The following is a 17,058-nucleotide window of genomic DNA, read 5'->3' on the forward strand; positions in this document are numbered from 1 at the left end:
TATCTTTTTTTATTGGCCATATGTAGGCTACTTTATTTAAATCCAAGATCAGATTGAACGTTTTATTTTTTTGTTATTTTGTAATTTATTTAGTTATCCAATATTAATAATAACAACAATTGCATCTAGCGTTCAAATATATCTTTACCTATTTTTATATTTATATTTTATTTTCGCTTCTATATTACAATGCTGTTGTTATTGGCTAGAGGACGTTGAACTCCAACTCCAAGAGTGCACCGCGGCGTGCTCCTCGTCTCCCATTGGTCCATCTCTCCGAGCAGCGAAGGCAGACTTGATATGAGGCAGTGGTGAGAGCCCGTCGGAGAACTGCGGAGCTGAAATGAAGCGCACACACGGACCGGCTCCCATCGTGCAGTTCCGTGCGGCTCAGGAAGAGGCTCTGCGCCGCTAAAGCTGAAGGCTGCTCCGGCTGAATGAAGGGCTCCGTCCATGCGTAGGCTATCGCTCATTCTGCTGCCCTGTGCTGTCGCCGTCCTGGTGCACTTGTGGTTGGCACAACGACCCTTCTCCACCCCGCTGGACAACAACACACATTCGGGTACTTATTAGCCTCAACCCGGGCTTCACCTCCTCAAAGCCTCGCAACTTTTTACCTCCGAGCGGCTGCCTAACTTTGCTTTTACCGCCACGGCGGCGGTGTGTCTGTTGTGGTTTGGTTGTTGTAGTTTGTGTGGAAACAGGTAGTTTATGCTTCGTTCGTGAGACTGTGTGTGTGTGTTTGTGTGTGTGTGTGTGTGTGTGTGTGTGTGTGTGTGTGTGTGTGTGTGTGTGTGTGTGTGTGTGTGTGTTTAGTGGTATATATGTGAATGTTACAGTTAATTAGTATTGGGCGTTGCTGGGATAGTCTAACGTCTGGAAACAGACTGAAGCGAGCTGAGCATCTCTGTCTTGTTACAACTACTGATCTCTGTGCTGCTTTCAAATGGACTATTGATCAGGGCACACTGGAGGGTAAACCCGTTTGTTTTTTTGTTTTTATCGAGGAATATAGTTTAACCATCTTTTGATTCATGAAGACAATTGTTTTGATATCAATTATAGGATGCATCACAGTAAGTCAGTGCAAAGTGAATTGTAGACGCAACTGCTTTCAGAATCAGGAATGGCAAGCATAAATCAATCATGCCTTAATGTGTGATTAAAAATAAATAATTGTAGGTCATATTTGATCCCTCTCTTCACATGAAACACCTCATCACTGGATAAGAAAGGACATCCTGTTTCTTTCATTTAAATGTTTTAGCATGGCTTTCTGTTTCTGATACAGATGAATCGTTACCTTTCTTTGAAGTTTTGGTGGGAGTGCTGTCAGCGAGACACCATTATGAACTGCGACAAGCGATAAGGAAGACCTGGCTGGGCTATATCCAAGATCACCCTCACTTCCAGCACAGGTCTGTGTGGTGGAGCGCCAACTTCACCACTTGTTTGTCTTTCTTTCTTTCTTTTTCTTGTTCCAAAGATAGATTCATACAGTGGAAATAAAGCCTGCAGCAGTCAGCAAATAACTGACTGCCACACCAACCCTTTTATTTATTTACCCTTTACCTAACCAGCGGCCAATATTGTTCTCTTTCATTCTTCCTTTTTGTCCATTTCCTTCTCATTCAGCGATCTGAGCACAGATAAGGTATGATGGCCTTTAAGCAACCCTCAGTAACCATGGCAACGGAGGGTGGATAGATGGACAAGCTTTCGAAATCTTACAGAATAATATTGCACCAAAAAAAAGGAGAATGTAATGGTGTTTGTGCTTATTTTCAGAGTGGGGGTTAAGTTTATCGTGGGCGAGCATGGGTGTCCCATTCCAGAGGAGGACAGAGAGGATCCGTACTCCTGCTCCCTCCTGAACTTCACAGAGCCAGGTAAAATAATAACCGTAACAATCCGCCTCACCAACTAATGAGGGGGCATCTGCAGCTGTGATATGAAAAGGTGTGCAATTTGTTGCTTTCATGTGCAATTGTCAATAGTGGAGCTGAGGCAGAATAACAGGAGATGAGCTGAAAAGAATGAAAGAATGCATGTTCAGAAAAGAAGTAAAACACCTTTATTCATGTTCACCCACAGCTCAAGGACATCATTTGTTTCCTTTCCATATTCAAGGCCAAAGCAGAAATGTCTTCCAGTTGCTGCAGCCATTACTAAAACCAGGCACAACACTTGAAAAGTAAAGCTATACGCATTTCTGTAAGCATTGGCACCATATAGGAAATAAGTGAACAGGCTCACTGTCAGATGGAACATCCACAGTAATTCTTATGTCTCTTACCTTCACAGAGCCGGTCCAAATTCAGCCGTTTCACTACTTTTCCTGCTCGTTCCAGTGTTTTGCTACCTTCATGAAAACATAATTACTGCTCATCAGAATAGACTTTTTCAGATGATGGCCTTTAAGGTCATGGTCATGTTTCTTTGTTTTTTTTCCAGCCCATTCTCTGCTCTCCACTGTGTTAATGGTTTAAGTGTTGACGTGATTTGCTTCATGAATCGGAGGCAGGCAGGAGATGCTTGTGTGATTGGCAGAGAAGGAGACAACGGCTGCTTTTAAACACAGTTGGGTACCTGACTCAGAAATCAGGTCAAAGCAGATGTTAAGTGGACAATTAATTGTTACTAAAATATGCTTTGTGCTGCACTCATCACAGGGATTTTTCTTTGGGACTAAAATAATATGAATGCCAATTAGCTTCTCAGACTTCTTTAATAATTATGTTGCCAACACAACAACACAAGCTGTTTGTGCTTCATATTGGTGAGAAAAAGTCAAAATCTTAATGGTATTGAAACATTTAGAGGCTCAAGGGCTAATGGAATTTTTTTTTTTACAGTATTTGATTGTTTTGTTGAAATGTTGTGACTGCTACAATTATTAATGGATCAGTCAATCAACATTTTGTTTTTGCGCAAACATGACATAAATTCCTAAAATTCCTAAATCTGAATATTAGCAAGTTTTCTCAGTCTTTACTGCATGAATATCCAGTCACACAAAACAAGCAATTTGAAGATGTTGAGCTCTAGGAAAATGTGACGACATTTCTTAGTATTTCCCAACATTTTTAAAGACTTTTTTTTTTTAAAGGACAGCTTAGACTTGAAAGGGGAGAGAGCGGGGGAATGACACGCAGCAAAGGGCCGCAGGTCGGAAACAAAAACCTGCTGCCGCTGCGGCGAGGACTGAGCCTCTGTATATGGGGGCACGCTCTACCAGATGAGCTACTCAGGCGCCCATTTCCCAACATTTTATGGACCAAATGTTTATCAATTGATCAAGAAAATAATGAATAATAATTCATTAATAATTGTTGTGACTTGATTTGTACATTGCATACATTACTGTTGAACTGTAAACAATGTAGACTATTATAGACCTTTTAGTTGTTGCCTAATATTGACAAAAACATCAATAAATAGTAAAGAACTGTAATTTTACTGTTTATTATTTATGATTTATTTAAGTTTTATTCATTTTTCCCCAGAATAAACTTGCAATCTCATGCTGGCCAGTGCCAAGAGAAGCACTGCTGTTATTTGTTTTGAGAAGTAAGCACATATTTAGTGAGCATAGGAATATTAAATATATCCTCGACACTGGTAAAGTCCTGCAGCTCAGTTCCACTCCGTCAATGTGAGAAACATTTGGTTTGATGAAGTGTTGCTTTCTCTTTGTCTCGCCTACATGTAATTGTCTTTAGATTGGAGGCAACAACAGAACTCGTGCAGAATGCATAGAAAGTCAAAAGCCTGCTTCCCTTTAACAGCCTCGATCTTTTCATTGATCTCCTGCGTAATAAACTGCTCTTTTGTAATTAAGAAACCACACTCACGAGCAGAAGCTCGCTTTGAAGACAGCAGTCCCAGGAACTAGCTTCTCAAAGTGCTGATGGTGTAGCTTTACCAGAGGCTGCTTTCTTCTCTGAATGCCCTCCCTCTCCCTAAATCACTCGGTCTTCATCACTGAAAGAAGGCGTGTATCAGCATGTTGGGATTGTAATAAATCTCACGTGTGCTTGTGCAGTAATGTCTGCCATCCTTCTGTGCCAGTGGCAGGCCAGGATGCGGAGATAGAGATTGTGACTGTGTCTGACCCCTCGATGCTCGCCCCCTCCGACGCGTCGGCCATCGCCTTGGATTTCAAGGTCCTCCACCCAGTGGTGATCACAAGGCTGGGGGTGTTTTCCAGCGGGAACCGTCCCGTCCTTCAGAGCAATGTGACGGTGAAGCTTCTCCAGCTGGACCAAGAGGTAACAGAACCTTGACCTCTGAGCATAATGTATCACATACGCTGCGTGTTTTTGTGGAGGCTGGTAGATGCAGCTGGAGGACTTAGTGCTGGTACTGTTCACTGCCTCACGTGAAGACACAAACTGAAACTTCTTTTGGGTTACTGTCTTTAGGATAAGGCCGTAGTGTAGTACTCCGTATAGACAAAGGTACATTTGCACAAAAAACGATTGGTTATGAATTCTTGATGGATAAAAACTTGTGATTTGTGCAGGAGGCTGTGGTCACTGCTCGCTTCAGTGCCATCAGCACAGGGACCATGGTGAGTGGGATGTGGTACAAACCAGTGGAGCAGTTCATCTTGCCTAAGGTCAGTTTTTCAAAAAAAAAACATTCTCAGTACTTCTAATATCCTGGCTACGACCCTGAGGTCATGTGTTGAAGTCTGCCAACCGACAACCACCACACCAAAGAAAAGAAAGGCTCAACATGTTTAATCATTTGGATTTTTCTTCATTAAGCTGTAGACCTATTCTTTCAAAGAAAATTCCTCTAAAAATCTTAAGCTGAACACAACTAAACTGTAACTAAAATAACTGTCTCAGAATGTATCTCTTCATTTTTTCCCTATAATTTGTACCAGGTTTCCATACATAGTTCTTTCCAGTAGGTGTCCCAGGACATTACTTAAATATTTCCCAACAGAAAACAAAATGCCAAATGCAGTTTCAAAGCCTTCTCCACGATGCCTCTAAAGAGTAAATTAACACCAGGTTAAAAAGCTGTGTTTTGCTGCCCTCTCTAGATGAAAGTTTCAAGATTGTACCCTCTCTGACCACACCCATCATCACACATGTACTTAGATGCTCCTGCAACCACATCCAGCAGTGATGTCATAAGGTCCTGGAATACATATGTACATCACTGCTGCAAGTTTTGCTTTTTAACTGGAGAATGTAAACTATCCCAAGGTTGCTAAAACCAACACATTCTGATAAACAATACATAGGACATGATGTCAGTGTGTACTCAATGGTAGCTAAGGCCCTGCATACAGTATAACATCGCTCAGTTTGTGCAAATAATGAAATGCCAGTTGTTGTTTTTTTTTTATCCAGGGTTTTGAGGGGACTCTGGTTTGGGAGAATATGGATTCTGCTGGATTGACCACAGTCAACTCCTCCTCTGTTCAGCTCAATAATGGACGAGGTGTCCTCAAGATCTCCTCTGTACGTACCGACGTGGGTATAAACAAATAAATGTGTTAAGAATATTGTCAAGTTTTTAATTGAAGGAAGGTAATTAAAAACTTTTTTTTTTTGCTGTTGAATCACAGATTGCAGAGGGCATATTGCCTCATAGAAGTGCGCTTGGATTCCCCGGTTTGGCTGGAGGGTTCACATTCACTATCTATGGTTGGTCCAGCAACAGAATTAATTCTGAGCTTTTTATGAAAACAGTTTGATCAAAATCAAATCAGCCGATTGTTGTAAAAGAAGTCCCCCGTGTAAAAATAATAAAAATCATTGTTCACTCTGGCAGGGTATGATATTAGCTCCTTTTTGCCTCAGGGCTCTTGCATTCTTGCAACATTTCTTTTTCCTCTTCTACCCTGTCGTGTCATTATTGATTGTACCTGCATGTGTTTGCATTTGGGTTTATCTGGGAATGGATTTGTAGCCATTGTGGGGGAAAAAAATTAAATTCACCATCCGATATCTCTTCGAACGGAGCTAATGATCCATTCTGCAAAATGTTACAGTTTTATTATATTGTTTTGCCAGCCAGTGATTTAAGTTTTTTTTTTATTCCTCAAAAGTGCCTTAATGTATTCAAACAAAAGTTAATGTGACTTTTTAACCCTTGTGTTGTCCTCCCGGGTCGAAATTGAAAATTGACACTTTTGATATTTTTGTTGCTTATTTTGCTGCTTTTTCTTTCAATGATTTTATATACCATTAACACCATCTCATTACCACTAGTTTTACACTTATTTTTAGAATTCATGGTCAATAAAGTATATTAATATGAAATTATATTTTTTAAAATTATAGTTTTAAAAAACGCAGAAATATAATAATAGTATATAATCACAGCCTGTCAAAGTTTAGTCAGAATATTTGTTATAAAGTTGAATAAAACATTCAAAATTCAATGAAAGTAGCGATCTGATCAGTAATTTTACTTTTGAAGAGCGTTTTTATGGAACCATCCGTGATATTTGTGGGCAGTTAAGTTGGAAAAAAAAGAGACACTAGGACGACATGAGGGTTAAAATCTAATTTTGGACAAAAACCCTCGCCCAATTCATCCTGTTTTGCCTCCCTATGCCCCCACCCACCACCTGTGTCAGATGAAGACAGCCTGTCTGGGCTCCTGCGGGGCCGCCCAGCCAGGATGGAGCACCATGCCTCCAAGCTGAGGCAGGAGGACGCCGCCTTGCATCAGGAGAGCCTCAGGCACGGCGACATTGTGTTCCTAGATGTGGTAGACACCTACAGGAACGTGCCTTCCAAACTGCTTCAGTTCTATAAATGGTATGGCAAGTGCTAATGACTCGATTCTCTGTCTCCAAATTGCCTGGGCCCTCTGAGGAAATCAGCAACCTGAAATGAAAGTGTGCCGTCACCTCAAAATGTCTCTCTGTTAGAATCACGATTGCAATCACTCAGTCAGGGAAAAAGTAGAGTTGTGAGTCATCAGGTAGCAAAATATACAGGGTGGTCTTAAGCTTTGGCAAGTATTTTTGATTTTGCAAGACCTCCTGCCCTTCATTCTGGGTGGTATTTGAAAGTAAATCCATTCTGGGATATTACCAAAAAATCCGAAGGTGGGCTTTAACTAAGCTTGCATATTCCCTCTCTGGCAGGTCTGTGGGAAACGCTGACTTTAATCTGCTGCTGAAGACGGATGACGATTGTTACATCGACGTGGACTCTGTATTAATGAAGATTGAACAAAAGGGTCTCAAGCGCAGCAATTTCTGGTGGGGGAAGTAAGTGCAATTTGGTGTCTGATACTGTTGACAAGGTATATTTTGCAGGTGATTTTAGTCCACTTGTGTTTGCAACAAAACTTTAGCTGCACTTTAGATGAAAGGAACAGGAATGCTCTGTCAAAACGATAATTGGTCAGATGAAAAGGACACAGGATGTGATGGTAATGTATATACCGTCCTGACCCAGTTTCAGGCAGAGCTGGGCAGTGGACCGTATTGGGAAGTGGCAGGAGCTGGAGTACGCTAGTCCAGCCTACCCAGCGTTTGCCTGCGGCTCAGGCTACGTAGTCTCTCATGACCTGGTCCAGTGGCTCGCCAGTAATGCAGATAAACTGAAGGCCTACCAGGTAGAGTACCAGAGAGCAAGTGACTGTGGTGACAAATAGTCCTGAATATAATGTACAGAATCTGTCCTGGATTTCTTGTTACAGGGAGAAGATGTGAGCATGGGGATATGGATGGCAGCAGTTGGACCACAGAAATATCAGGTAAAAAAAAAAAAAAAAAGTAATCTACAGATCTTCCAACTCCAGCGAAGCCCCATGAGCACACGTGATTTGGTATATATTTATATCTATTTAGAAAAATACAATTTATCAGACTTGGTCAGGGATAGAACGATGTTGTCCCTGGTGTTTTCACAGTCGACTATCTATATAGGCATTCAATGTCTGACATTAATGTCTGACATTAGGTAAAAGACAAGGTAAAAGATCTCTTAGACAAAAACATAATAAAAGACAAACTGTTTTATGACATACAGTAGTTTAAAGATGCTAATATTAAATAAAAAGGATAACATAAAAATCCAAATAACACATTACTAAGAATTAAAATATCATCCTCTAAACTCAATTATTCAAGCAGCCTGGTTTAGGTTTGTTCCATCTCAGCTTGAATAAACTGAAGTTCATATTGTGAGCGACGAAGATGAGCTGTCTAGCTGGTTTATCAGCCAAACTATTTGTATTGCTTCATTGACACAAGTTAGTGCAGTTCAAAGTGCTCCACAAGGGACTGACACTAACAGGATGGGACACCATCGCAGCTCAACATGATCGTTTTGTTAACTGGTTTAATCTTGGCAACAGTTGAGTTACAGCATATCAAAAGTGCATGTTAACAATTGAACCGGAGTAAGCCCTTGACCAGTGTGTGGCTAGTAAGCTGTGCACGTTGATACAGCCACTGTCCTGCCCCTTTGCTATTGGCAGGACCCCGGCTGGTTGTGTGAGAAAGAGTGCTACCTGGACATGCTGTCGTCTCCCCAACACACAGCCGAGGAGCTGCACGTCCTCTGGGACAGGAAGAGGGCCTGTGGAGACCCCTGCGGTTGTCCATGGGGCCACTAAATCTGGCTCACCACCACACTCACCACGAGGCACTGTGGGTAAAATGCACTCAGCACTGGTTGCAAGTTCAGTTTCTGTGGTTTCCTTAAAACCCCAAACTGAGTCGTTTTATCACTTATTTTATGGTAAAAAACACTTAGAGTGAGTTTTGAAATGTGGGGACCTCCTGTTGGAAAATAATCTTTAAAACTTTGAGATTTCATTGCAGGTTTTAATATTAAAACCAAGATAAACCATCTGCAGCTTTAGAATACGTTAAAAACTCACATGTAGCTGTAGCATACTCAGCATTTGTATCATGAACTCAGTTATTGAATTTGAGATTGAAAATGTGGAAAAAGACTGGTTTAAAAGATGATTTTGTAATGTGATAACTGACAGGGATGAACAAGAGCCATGTGCAATATCAGCATGTGATGTCCATAGTGTACAGAATCACTGCTGTAAGCCTTGAGTACTTTGTAGTAGTATAATAATTATTGGTGCTCTGTCTACTTGACAGACTTATTTTTTTTGGTTTAAAAGGGATATTTGATGGAATTTTAAAGATGATGGCTTTACATGTTTTGTAAATTATTGTCTAAAGCTTTTCACCCTCTTCACTATGTGTAGATTTACAACTAGCTTTCTCACAAACGCACACAGTTTGTACTGTAACTGTCATTGTGCAAATAGTGATGTGGCCTTACTGTATTTGTTAGGCGTCATACTGTATGTATGTTAACACTTATGATATCAACACAGATTTGAATTAGTGTGTTTGCAACACAATTTTTTGGAACTTGAACAAGCAGTCAGAGTGACTGTGAAATAGACTAGTAATCACTGGTTTTATGAAACCCTCCTCACATATAATAAAGAACACTTGAGAGAGATGAATGACTTCCTTGTTTGTTTTGGGGATGATGCACACTGTTAACTCACCGGCGCTGCTGATTCAGTTGGATCCATGTTGAGTCCGAAGCGTTGTTTTAGCCGTTAGTGCTGCTCAGTCACCACGACAGACACAGACGGCAAACAAGACTTTGCTCGTGCTTTTACAAAGTTGGTTTCTTCAACTTAAAAAGGAATAGGAAATCACTTTGATCTCTATTGGTGATTGTTTCCCTGAGACAGAAGGCCGGACACCGCTGGAATGATGAACCGGGAAACCTGCGGAGTGTTTTGCCCCCAACTTGATGAGCGGCTTAATGTTAATCAATAGGACTGAAAACCTCAAGTCATCAGCTCCTACACAGTGAACCTTTTAAAATGTTGACATGCAGTTAGCCTATATCCACGACGTTCAACTTCCGGGATTGCTCTGGTGATGCTGGAAATTCTGTCAGATGCACCTCTTTTTTTTTTGGCCGATGTGTGTTTCATTCCGCTTTCTTTGTGTTGGAATTTTAAACTCCGGTGGATTTGTTAGGACTATGGTTAACTGCTCTTCAGATCTCTGCAGGTAAATCCAGACAGCTAGCTAGACTATCTGTCCAATCAGAGTTTTCTCTCGCACCACTAAAGCAGCTTTTGAACGTGCACATGTTCCACCAAAACAAGTTCCTTCCCGAGGCTATTTTGCAAGATGATGATGATGATGTGATTGGTTTAAAGAAATGCCAATAAACCAGAGCATGTTTTTCTCCCATCCCGGAATGCTATGTGGACTAGACAGACCCTCCTCCGCAGCGCTGTGGTTAAAGGTCTGGCAATGCGAGACTTGCATGAAGTAAATGTTGTATTTTTCATGAGCCTTCTCTGAGCTTATGCTTTTAGTTGCTGCAGTGATTTGTTTTGTTTGTTGAAGTATAGCCATGTGATTGATGCTGAGTCGCTAGAATAAGATTGCCTCGCTGTATATTTTGCAAATAATGAAAGATGATGCTGAATATTTTTCTAATGGGGGATAATACAAGTCGTTTGTTTTATTTAGGCCTGTCCTACCTGCCAAGAAATCTATTCCTGCAATTAACCTGACATTGGAGCACCCATTCCTCTTCTTCTGAACCCCGCCCTTCTCTCTCCATCTTATCCTGTCGCGTCCTCTCATTCAGTGGGCTGCCTGATAACAAAGTCACATCCGCATCTGTTCCACTCTCCTACATAGATAAGGACGGCAGTTTTCACCACATCAGCCTCTTGCTGATTTGGCTCGAAGCCCTTCGTTGTGAAGCTACAGAAGCGTGGAAATAACACGCAGATGAAATAAAACTCATCTCTGCTCTAGTGCTTCTGTGGAAGATGGAGTTATTGAATTTGTTTGAACTTTGATGAGCGCTGTGGCGATATTGTCACTCAATGTTCTAAAATGTTTAAATTAATTGCATTTTTATTTCAGAGCTATGCTCCAAATCTTCTGCCTCCTTTGTTCTCTGGGTGTGTAATTGTTATCTCATTCATACCCATCCAACCGGGCCATTAAATCAACCACATCATAATAACTTGAGACAAATTGTACAATGTTTGCCTCAAAATTGCAGTCGTGTATTCTATAATGAGTCTTCCTAGGCTTGTAATTTAGCTTTTGACTTTTTAAATATTTGATCTTGCCTTATTTTCTGCTAATATAATGTGGGGTATTTACATAATGTGGAGAACACTATTATTCACTATACTGCTGAAAACCACCTCGTATGTTGAGGAGTCAAAATGCTCATTGGCATAAGCAAGAGTAAGATGGAGTAAAATAATGTTGTGTCAAAGGGGAACACTACTCAAGAATACATTTGTTCTCTGAGAGATCAATATTTGTGAACATGAAATTGCTCCCTAAGCTGGATTTTTAAAGAGTAAAGCTGAACTAGAAAAAAAGTATTATGACAACAAAACAGGGTGTAAATGTAAAGATATGTTAGCTATAAACCCCAGAAGTTTAGAGTCATCTATGCCCTTAAGGAAGTGTGAAATCTTTTCTAAGCGACTAGAGTACAATTCCCTGAACCACTGACTTATTTTCACTCTATTAATATTTTTCCATTGAAGTGCAATCATCCATTTAGTCTGTGCAAGCACTGCTCTGAGAAAACTGGTAACTTAAGTTAATTGTATTAACAAAATCTTTTTCATCTTGACTCTCACCTCTTTTCAAAACTCATTTTCCTGTGCTGCAGACTGAATATAAGAATATGTTGACATTACAAATTTGATTCTGATTTTCTTCTTGTCTGGGTTTGGCAGACACCTCATTATACTTGAGTGTTTTAAAGTCTTTTTTTTTTTTTTTTTTTTTTTTTTTGCCTGATGTTCCCCCATAGCCAATCAGGGGAGTTTAAGTACTGCTTCATTAACAGCACTCGCCATGTACCAAAAATGATGTTCTCATGAATGGATTATAAACTGGGTGTTATTTAACACTACATATTAGACAAAGGTGTATATTGCTACAATGTTTGTTCCTAAAATTTTATTGTAAAGGTTTAGGTTGTTTGGCAAAATAATCCAATTAATTCATTACCTTCAGGTAACCATGTTAACTGTTTATTCATTACATTAAGGCAACTATTTAAAGTTTCTATTTATTAGTACTTTAAGTTATTTCAACTTTTTATCCATTACTTGTTTGTCTTTTTCATTACTTTAACAATTTTTAGGGTTTGGTATCAGTTGGATTAAAATAATTTTGATTCAGATTCTGTTTATCGATTAATGATAATCGATTTCGTGTTTTCAAAGCGCAGAGTCAAGCCAGGGATTACAAATATGATGTTTGTCAATTTAAAAGATAATTTTGCAAGTCAAGAAAATTGTAAAACTTTGTGAACATACTAATTAAAAAGACACTCACCCCAAAATCACATAATTGACATGTCGCTTAAGGGAAGGGAGGGACACCTCAGGTGCCCACGCCCACTTGAGGCCCACGTGAGCAGTTTAATAAAAAAAGTTTCAGATATGCCATGTATAACCAATAAGAAGCACGCTGACCTAAACAGAAAGATGTAGCAGGTCAGTCAGGTTTGTAACCTACCCGGCCCGCCCGTCTTCACATGACATAGCGCTGAACTCACCGGGCTGTGAGAGTAACTTGGAGGCTAGTTCAAAATGACCAACGTCAAGAGTAATAGAAATGGTTGTTTTAAATGGAAGCGAAAAGGAGGAGAAGGAGGCGTCTTTATTAAGACGTGTGCCATGCATTCACACGTTCTTTTTGAAACTGAGCCAGGCAAACCAGGATGAAGAAGTTGTTGAAGATGACGTGAAAGCTAACCTGGGACCATGGTAAATATTATGCCTGGCTGGGACCGGAGGAGGCTACAGTTAGCAGCGCTACACAACCTGAGGCTAGCGGCGGCAGCAGGAGGACAGCTAAGGTGTGTGTGTGTGTGTGTGTGTGTGTGTGTGTGTGTGTGTGTGTGTGTGTGTGTGTGTGTGTGTGTGTGTGTGTGTGTGTGTGTGTGTGTGTGTGTGTGTGTGTGTGTGTGTGTGTGTGTGTGTGCGCGCGCGCGCGTGCACGCAACCTACATGAAAAAATGTGCTGTTCCATCCTCTTTTTTTTTTTTTTATCGCAACAAGAGTAGAGACAAGAAGGGAAAGAAGGAGAGACAGACACAGATAGTGCCCTTTATATCTATCTATATATTATACAGACCCTATCTATATAAAGGGCACTAGACACAGAGAGGTAGCCCCTGGAGAGCTGAGGGCAAAAGAACCAAAAGAGCACCTGGAAACAGGAGGGAAGGACAGAGACAGACAGGAAAGAAACATTAAAGGTGCAGTAGGTAAGCCTTATAAAACTAACTTTCTGTCATATTTGCTGAAACTGACCCTATGTTTGAGTAGAACTACATGAAGCATGTAATTTAAAACAAAAATATCTGGCTCCTCTGGCACCACCTACAGCCTGTAGTGTGATTTGCAAATATGCACAGCTCCCTGTTCAGATACACCAAATGGGGCTGGGGGGGAGGTCTAACTGCATGTCAATCACTGCTCATGCACACGCATTCATTCTCCCTTGTGGGGGGAGGGGCTTAGGAGATTGTTTTGGCCTTTAGCGGAAAGGGGGGAGGGACTGAGAAGTTGTCAATGTTCATATAGTTTTGCTAAGTCCTGGATCTTCACAATCCTACCTACGGCACCTTTAACAGGTGTGTGAATTATAGAAGAATCTGAATCCTAGAACTGCATTGGTGGAGGTGAGGTGGTATGTATTTGCATACGCCAGTGTGTAACACTATAAAGCACTGTTATCCACAGATTTGAAAGCAATTTTGGGGGGCGGGGGGTGTCGCCCCATATCACCGTGGGGGTGGGGGGGGGGGGGCCTAGATGCCTAACGAATCTATCTATTTCTCTCCCTGACCCTGTCTTTCACTGGTTGAAGCCTGAAAATATTGTAAACAAATTAATAACATAACTAATTACACTGGTTGGACTGTTGAGCTCTGTTTCAGACTGATACCTCCGGTTCAGGCTGGTCCTCATCCTCAACACGTGCCTTTTTAAGTCGCGGAAAATACTTTTCAATACTCATCTGGATTGGATCAGCAAACATTCAGTGTAAGAGTAAAAATGACATAACATTATTTATAATACGTTTATTTGATTCACAGCTGCTACATATAATGTTTTGACCTCGACAACCCAACTGCATTTTACCGCAAACTTGCGACTAGTTAACTTTCTAAAGCAGGCGCACTCGCTAGTTTGCTAAGAGTTGGGTTGGTGATTGTGAATGTGTGATTGTGTAAAAGGTGTTCACCTTTCGTGAACTTGTGAATTTCGCCAGCCGTCTTCTCTCCTTTATGGAGATAGACGCTGTGTGCACGGTGGGCTCGATGGTGTTTGAAGCCTCAAGCCACACATTAGTCTATGTGTGGGAAACACTGTAAAGGCTAATGTCTTGACATTGTTGCTGATGGCCCAGGAAAGCATTGTAGCAGTAATGTGGTGTAAATCCAGTATGATGGAGGATAGCCACGTGTAAATAATGTCCTTCCTGATCCGTGATCATAGGCTGTAGTCTGTCAGTGTAAATCCTGTAAAAAAGCAGAAGCTGAATTTTATTTCTTAATGATTCCTTAAAATTTTGGAACCGGTTCCATTACTTACTTACTTACTATTTAACTTTACTGTTTATCTATCACTTTTAGCTAATTATTTCAACCATTACTTATAGCTACTACTTGAACTTGGCTGCCTGCTAACTTGTTTGCTCTTCCAATTGAAATGTGGTGACTCAGTATGGATCTCTGCTTATAAACTTACTAAAGAACAGCATCACACTAATTTGTTATCCTATTTGGCTATTTATTTTCCTCTCTAAGCAAATGTCCACTTGTCCACAATGTCCGCATGTGTGGTACATACAGTATGTGTCTTATTTTACAGCACTGTGGAAACATACAGTACATTATGGATTAAATTCAGATGTACCTGCAATGTCAAAGTAAAGACATTCAGATCAGGAACAGCTGTCCCAGATCTTTGAAAAAGGAGCTTACCAGTCTGCTAAGTGGCGTGCATCTGCATACTCATTCAAACAACTCCAGATTCTTAGACTCTCCTCGCAGAGCATTACACATTGCTGTCAGTCAGCCTCCTCTTCTCCATCACTCCCTCCTTCTACTCCTCTGTGTGCACTAAAACAACGAAAAAATCCTTTATTCATGACACCCTGCATCTGGAAACAGTATTTCTGACTGATTCTGATTCACAGGACTGAAGGGATATTATTAGACACACAACTATGCCCTAATGGGGCAACATTTTTTTTCCTCAATTTGAGATTGCACCCACAGCCCTCTCTCTCATTTCCATAGGAGCTACAGTGTCTCAGCCTGGTAAGGTTCTGGCTGTCACTTTTTGCAGAACACAGCTGTGTGACATTGTGGTTCGGGTAGATGATTAATTTGGTAGGTTTGCTATTAGACAGTACACATAATAACACACAAAGTGATGTTGCTGAGTGAATCATGGGGTGTCATAAACCCTCTTGAGCCCTGCTGCAGTAACATGGCAGATTTACTGTGATAGTGTTTGTAAGAGATAATTAGTCATTCAGTCTTAAGAGGATCATGAATTAGCTCATCGGTCTCATGATGAGATTCTTGGAAACCTCTGAATCGTTTGATGTAACCTGATGCAATGCCATATATGGAAAAAATGATGATGTCAGTTAAGTGAATCCAGTTGCCCTCAGTTCAGCATTTAACTTCAGCCATTTAATAATGCACTTGCACAAAGTTGGGAGACAGATTTGAAAAAGAATGGTTACAATTGAGGCAGCAGGCCGAGATCTCCTGACTTTTATTCCCTAGTTCCAAAACCTCTGGATCCTACGTATCCCATAAAATCCATATCGCAGGATTTATGTTATTAATTTGTAATCTTCAATCAAAGACGAGATAACCCTGATGACATCGTCAGTTTCTCAGACTTTAGAAAGCTCCCTTCAGAGCCACAGACAATGTCAGACAAAACTAAAAGCTAAACTGCACTTAGGGACCGTTCAGTATTTATGGAATGGACCAAATCTATGGGAATAATTACATCTGGCATGACCAGATATTTTATAAATATCTTAGCTAAATAACACAAAACAACTAAATTGTGGTAGGAAATACATCTGATTTCATATACTGCTTTAGTAAAAAAAATATTTCCTGGCTGACAATGCGAGCAGCAGGACGCAAAAAATGAAAATGGACATCTTACCGTGCCAAGGTTGCAATAAAGGTTTCCTAAATGCCATGTATATACATTTGATGTCAGCTCACTAATTGATTGCAGGTTTTGTGTAGATTTGGACTTATGTTTATTCCACTTTGTTTAAAGTGGAGGAAGCCTAGTGACGAGTCCATAGCAACCAGTTTGTGTGTTGAATGTGAACCCAGAGTGCTTTGCTGAATGGTGTCAATGTTTTATTGTTTTATTTCATGTGAATACTAGTTTACTAGAGGAGTAACTTAGTATTTGTGTGCATTTAGTTTCCATGCTTATTGTGTTTCCACAACATTGTTAGTGAGTAAATCTACTGAAATGGCCACCACACCAAAACAGAGGAGTGTGATGCGTCAGATGAGAAAGCAGAGGTTAAATCACATATGTTATTGCTGTAAAAAACAACGGTAATCTGTATATCTTTGTCAAGCGCAAACCAGTGCAGAAGGTATCGATAGATTGTTGGGGAGGGTCATCCCTTTTTTCCAAATCGTTTTGGAGGGTTATAGAAAAGAAATTACTGGCGAGGGGAGGGTCATCTCTATTTTGACTAAAGGTCCCAAAACTCCTCCAGTGGCCCCATAAATAAATAACGAGCAGTCCCTTAATGGGAAAATCGCTGGAGATTTCTGCAGAGGAGTTCCCCTCTGGGGTCTAACCATTTTTTCAATCTCATTTCCTTGTTTAATAATACTTGTATAACCTCAACCCTGCTATGCATAATCACTTTATAAACATTTTTTTTTTTTAGGACAACCCTGGGCTATGTATGCTGCAGGCATGTCACATGAATGTATAACTTGTAATATG

The 17,058-nt window shown here is 40.5% G+C and overlaps 1 protein-coding gene across 2 annotated transcripts; it reads left to right on the plus strand.

The window, feature by feature from the left end:
- The first annotated feature begins 265 nt into the window (after positions 1-265).
- Positions 266-9,476, plus strand: b3galnt2 (beta-1,3-N-acetylgalactosaminyltransferase 2). Of its 2 annotated transcripts, none has more exons than XM_028604179.1 (12): positions 266-562; positions 1,292-1,418; positions 1,789-1,889; positions 4,072-4,271; positions 4,526-4,621; positions 5,370-5,492; positions 5,588-5,666; positions 6,605-6,788; positions 7,121-7,246; positions 7,437-7,596; positions 7,681-7,737; positions 8,464-9,476. In XM_028604179.1, the coding sequence occupies exons 1-12, from the start codon at positions 454-456 to the stop codon at positions 8,599-8,601; spliced, it is 1,500 nt and encodes a 499-aa protein (XP_028459980.1). In that variant the 5' UTR covers positions 266-453; the 3' UTR covers positions 8,602-9,476. The 2 variants fall into 2 exon arrangements, with proteins under 2 accessions (XP_028459980.1, XP_028459981.1); XM_028604180.1 differs by having other exon boundaries at positions 5,370-5,480.
- Positions 9,477-17,058: the final 7,582 nt, after the last annotated feature.

The sequence above is a fragment of the Perca flavescens genome, chromosome 17 (assembly GCF_004354835.1).
Source record: "Perca flavescens isolate YP-PL-M2 chromosome 17, PFLA_1.0, whole genome shotgun sequence".
Lineage (NCBI taxonomy): Eukaryota > Metazoa > Chordata > Actinopteri > Perciformes > Percidae > Perca > Perca flavescens.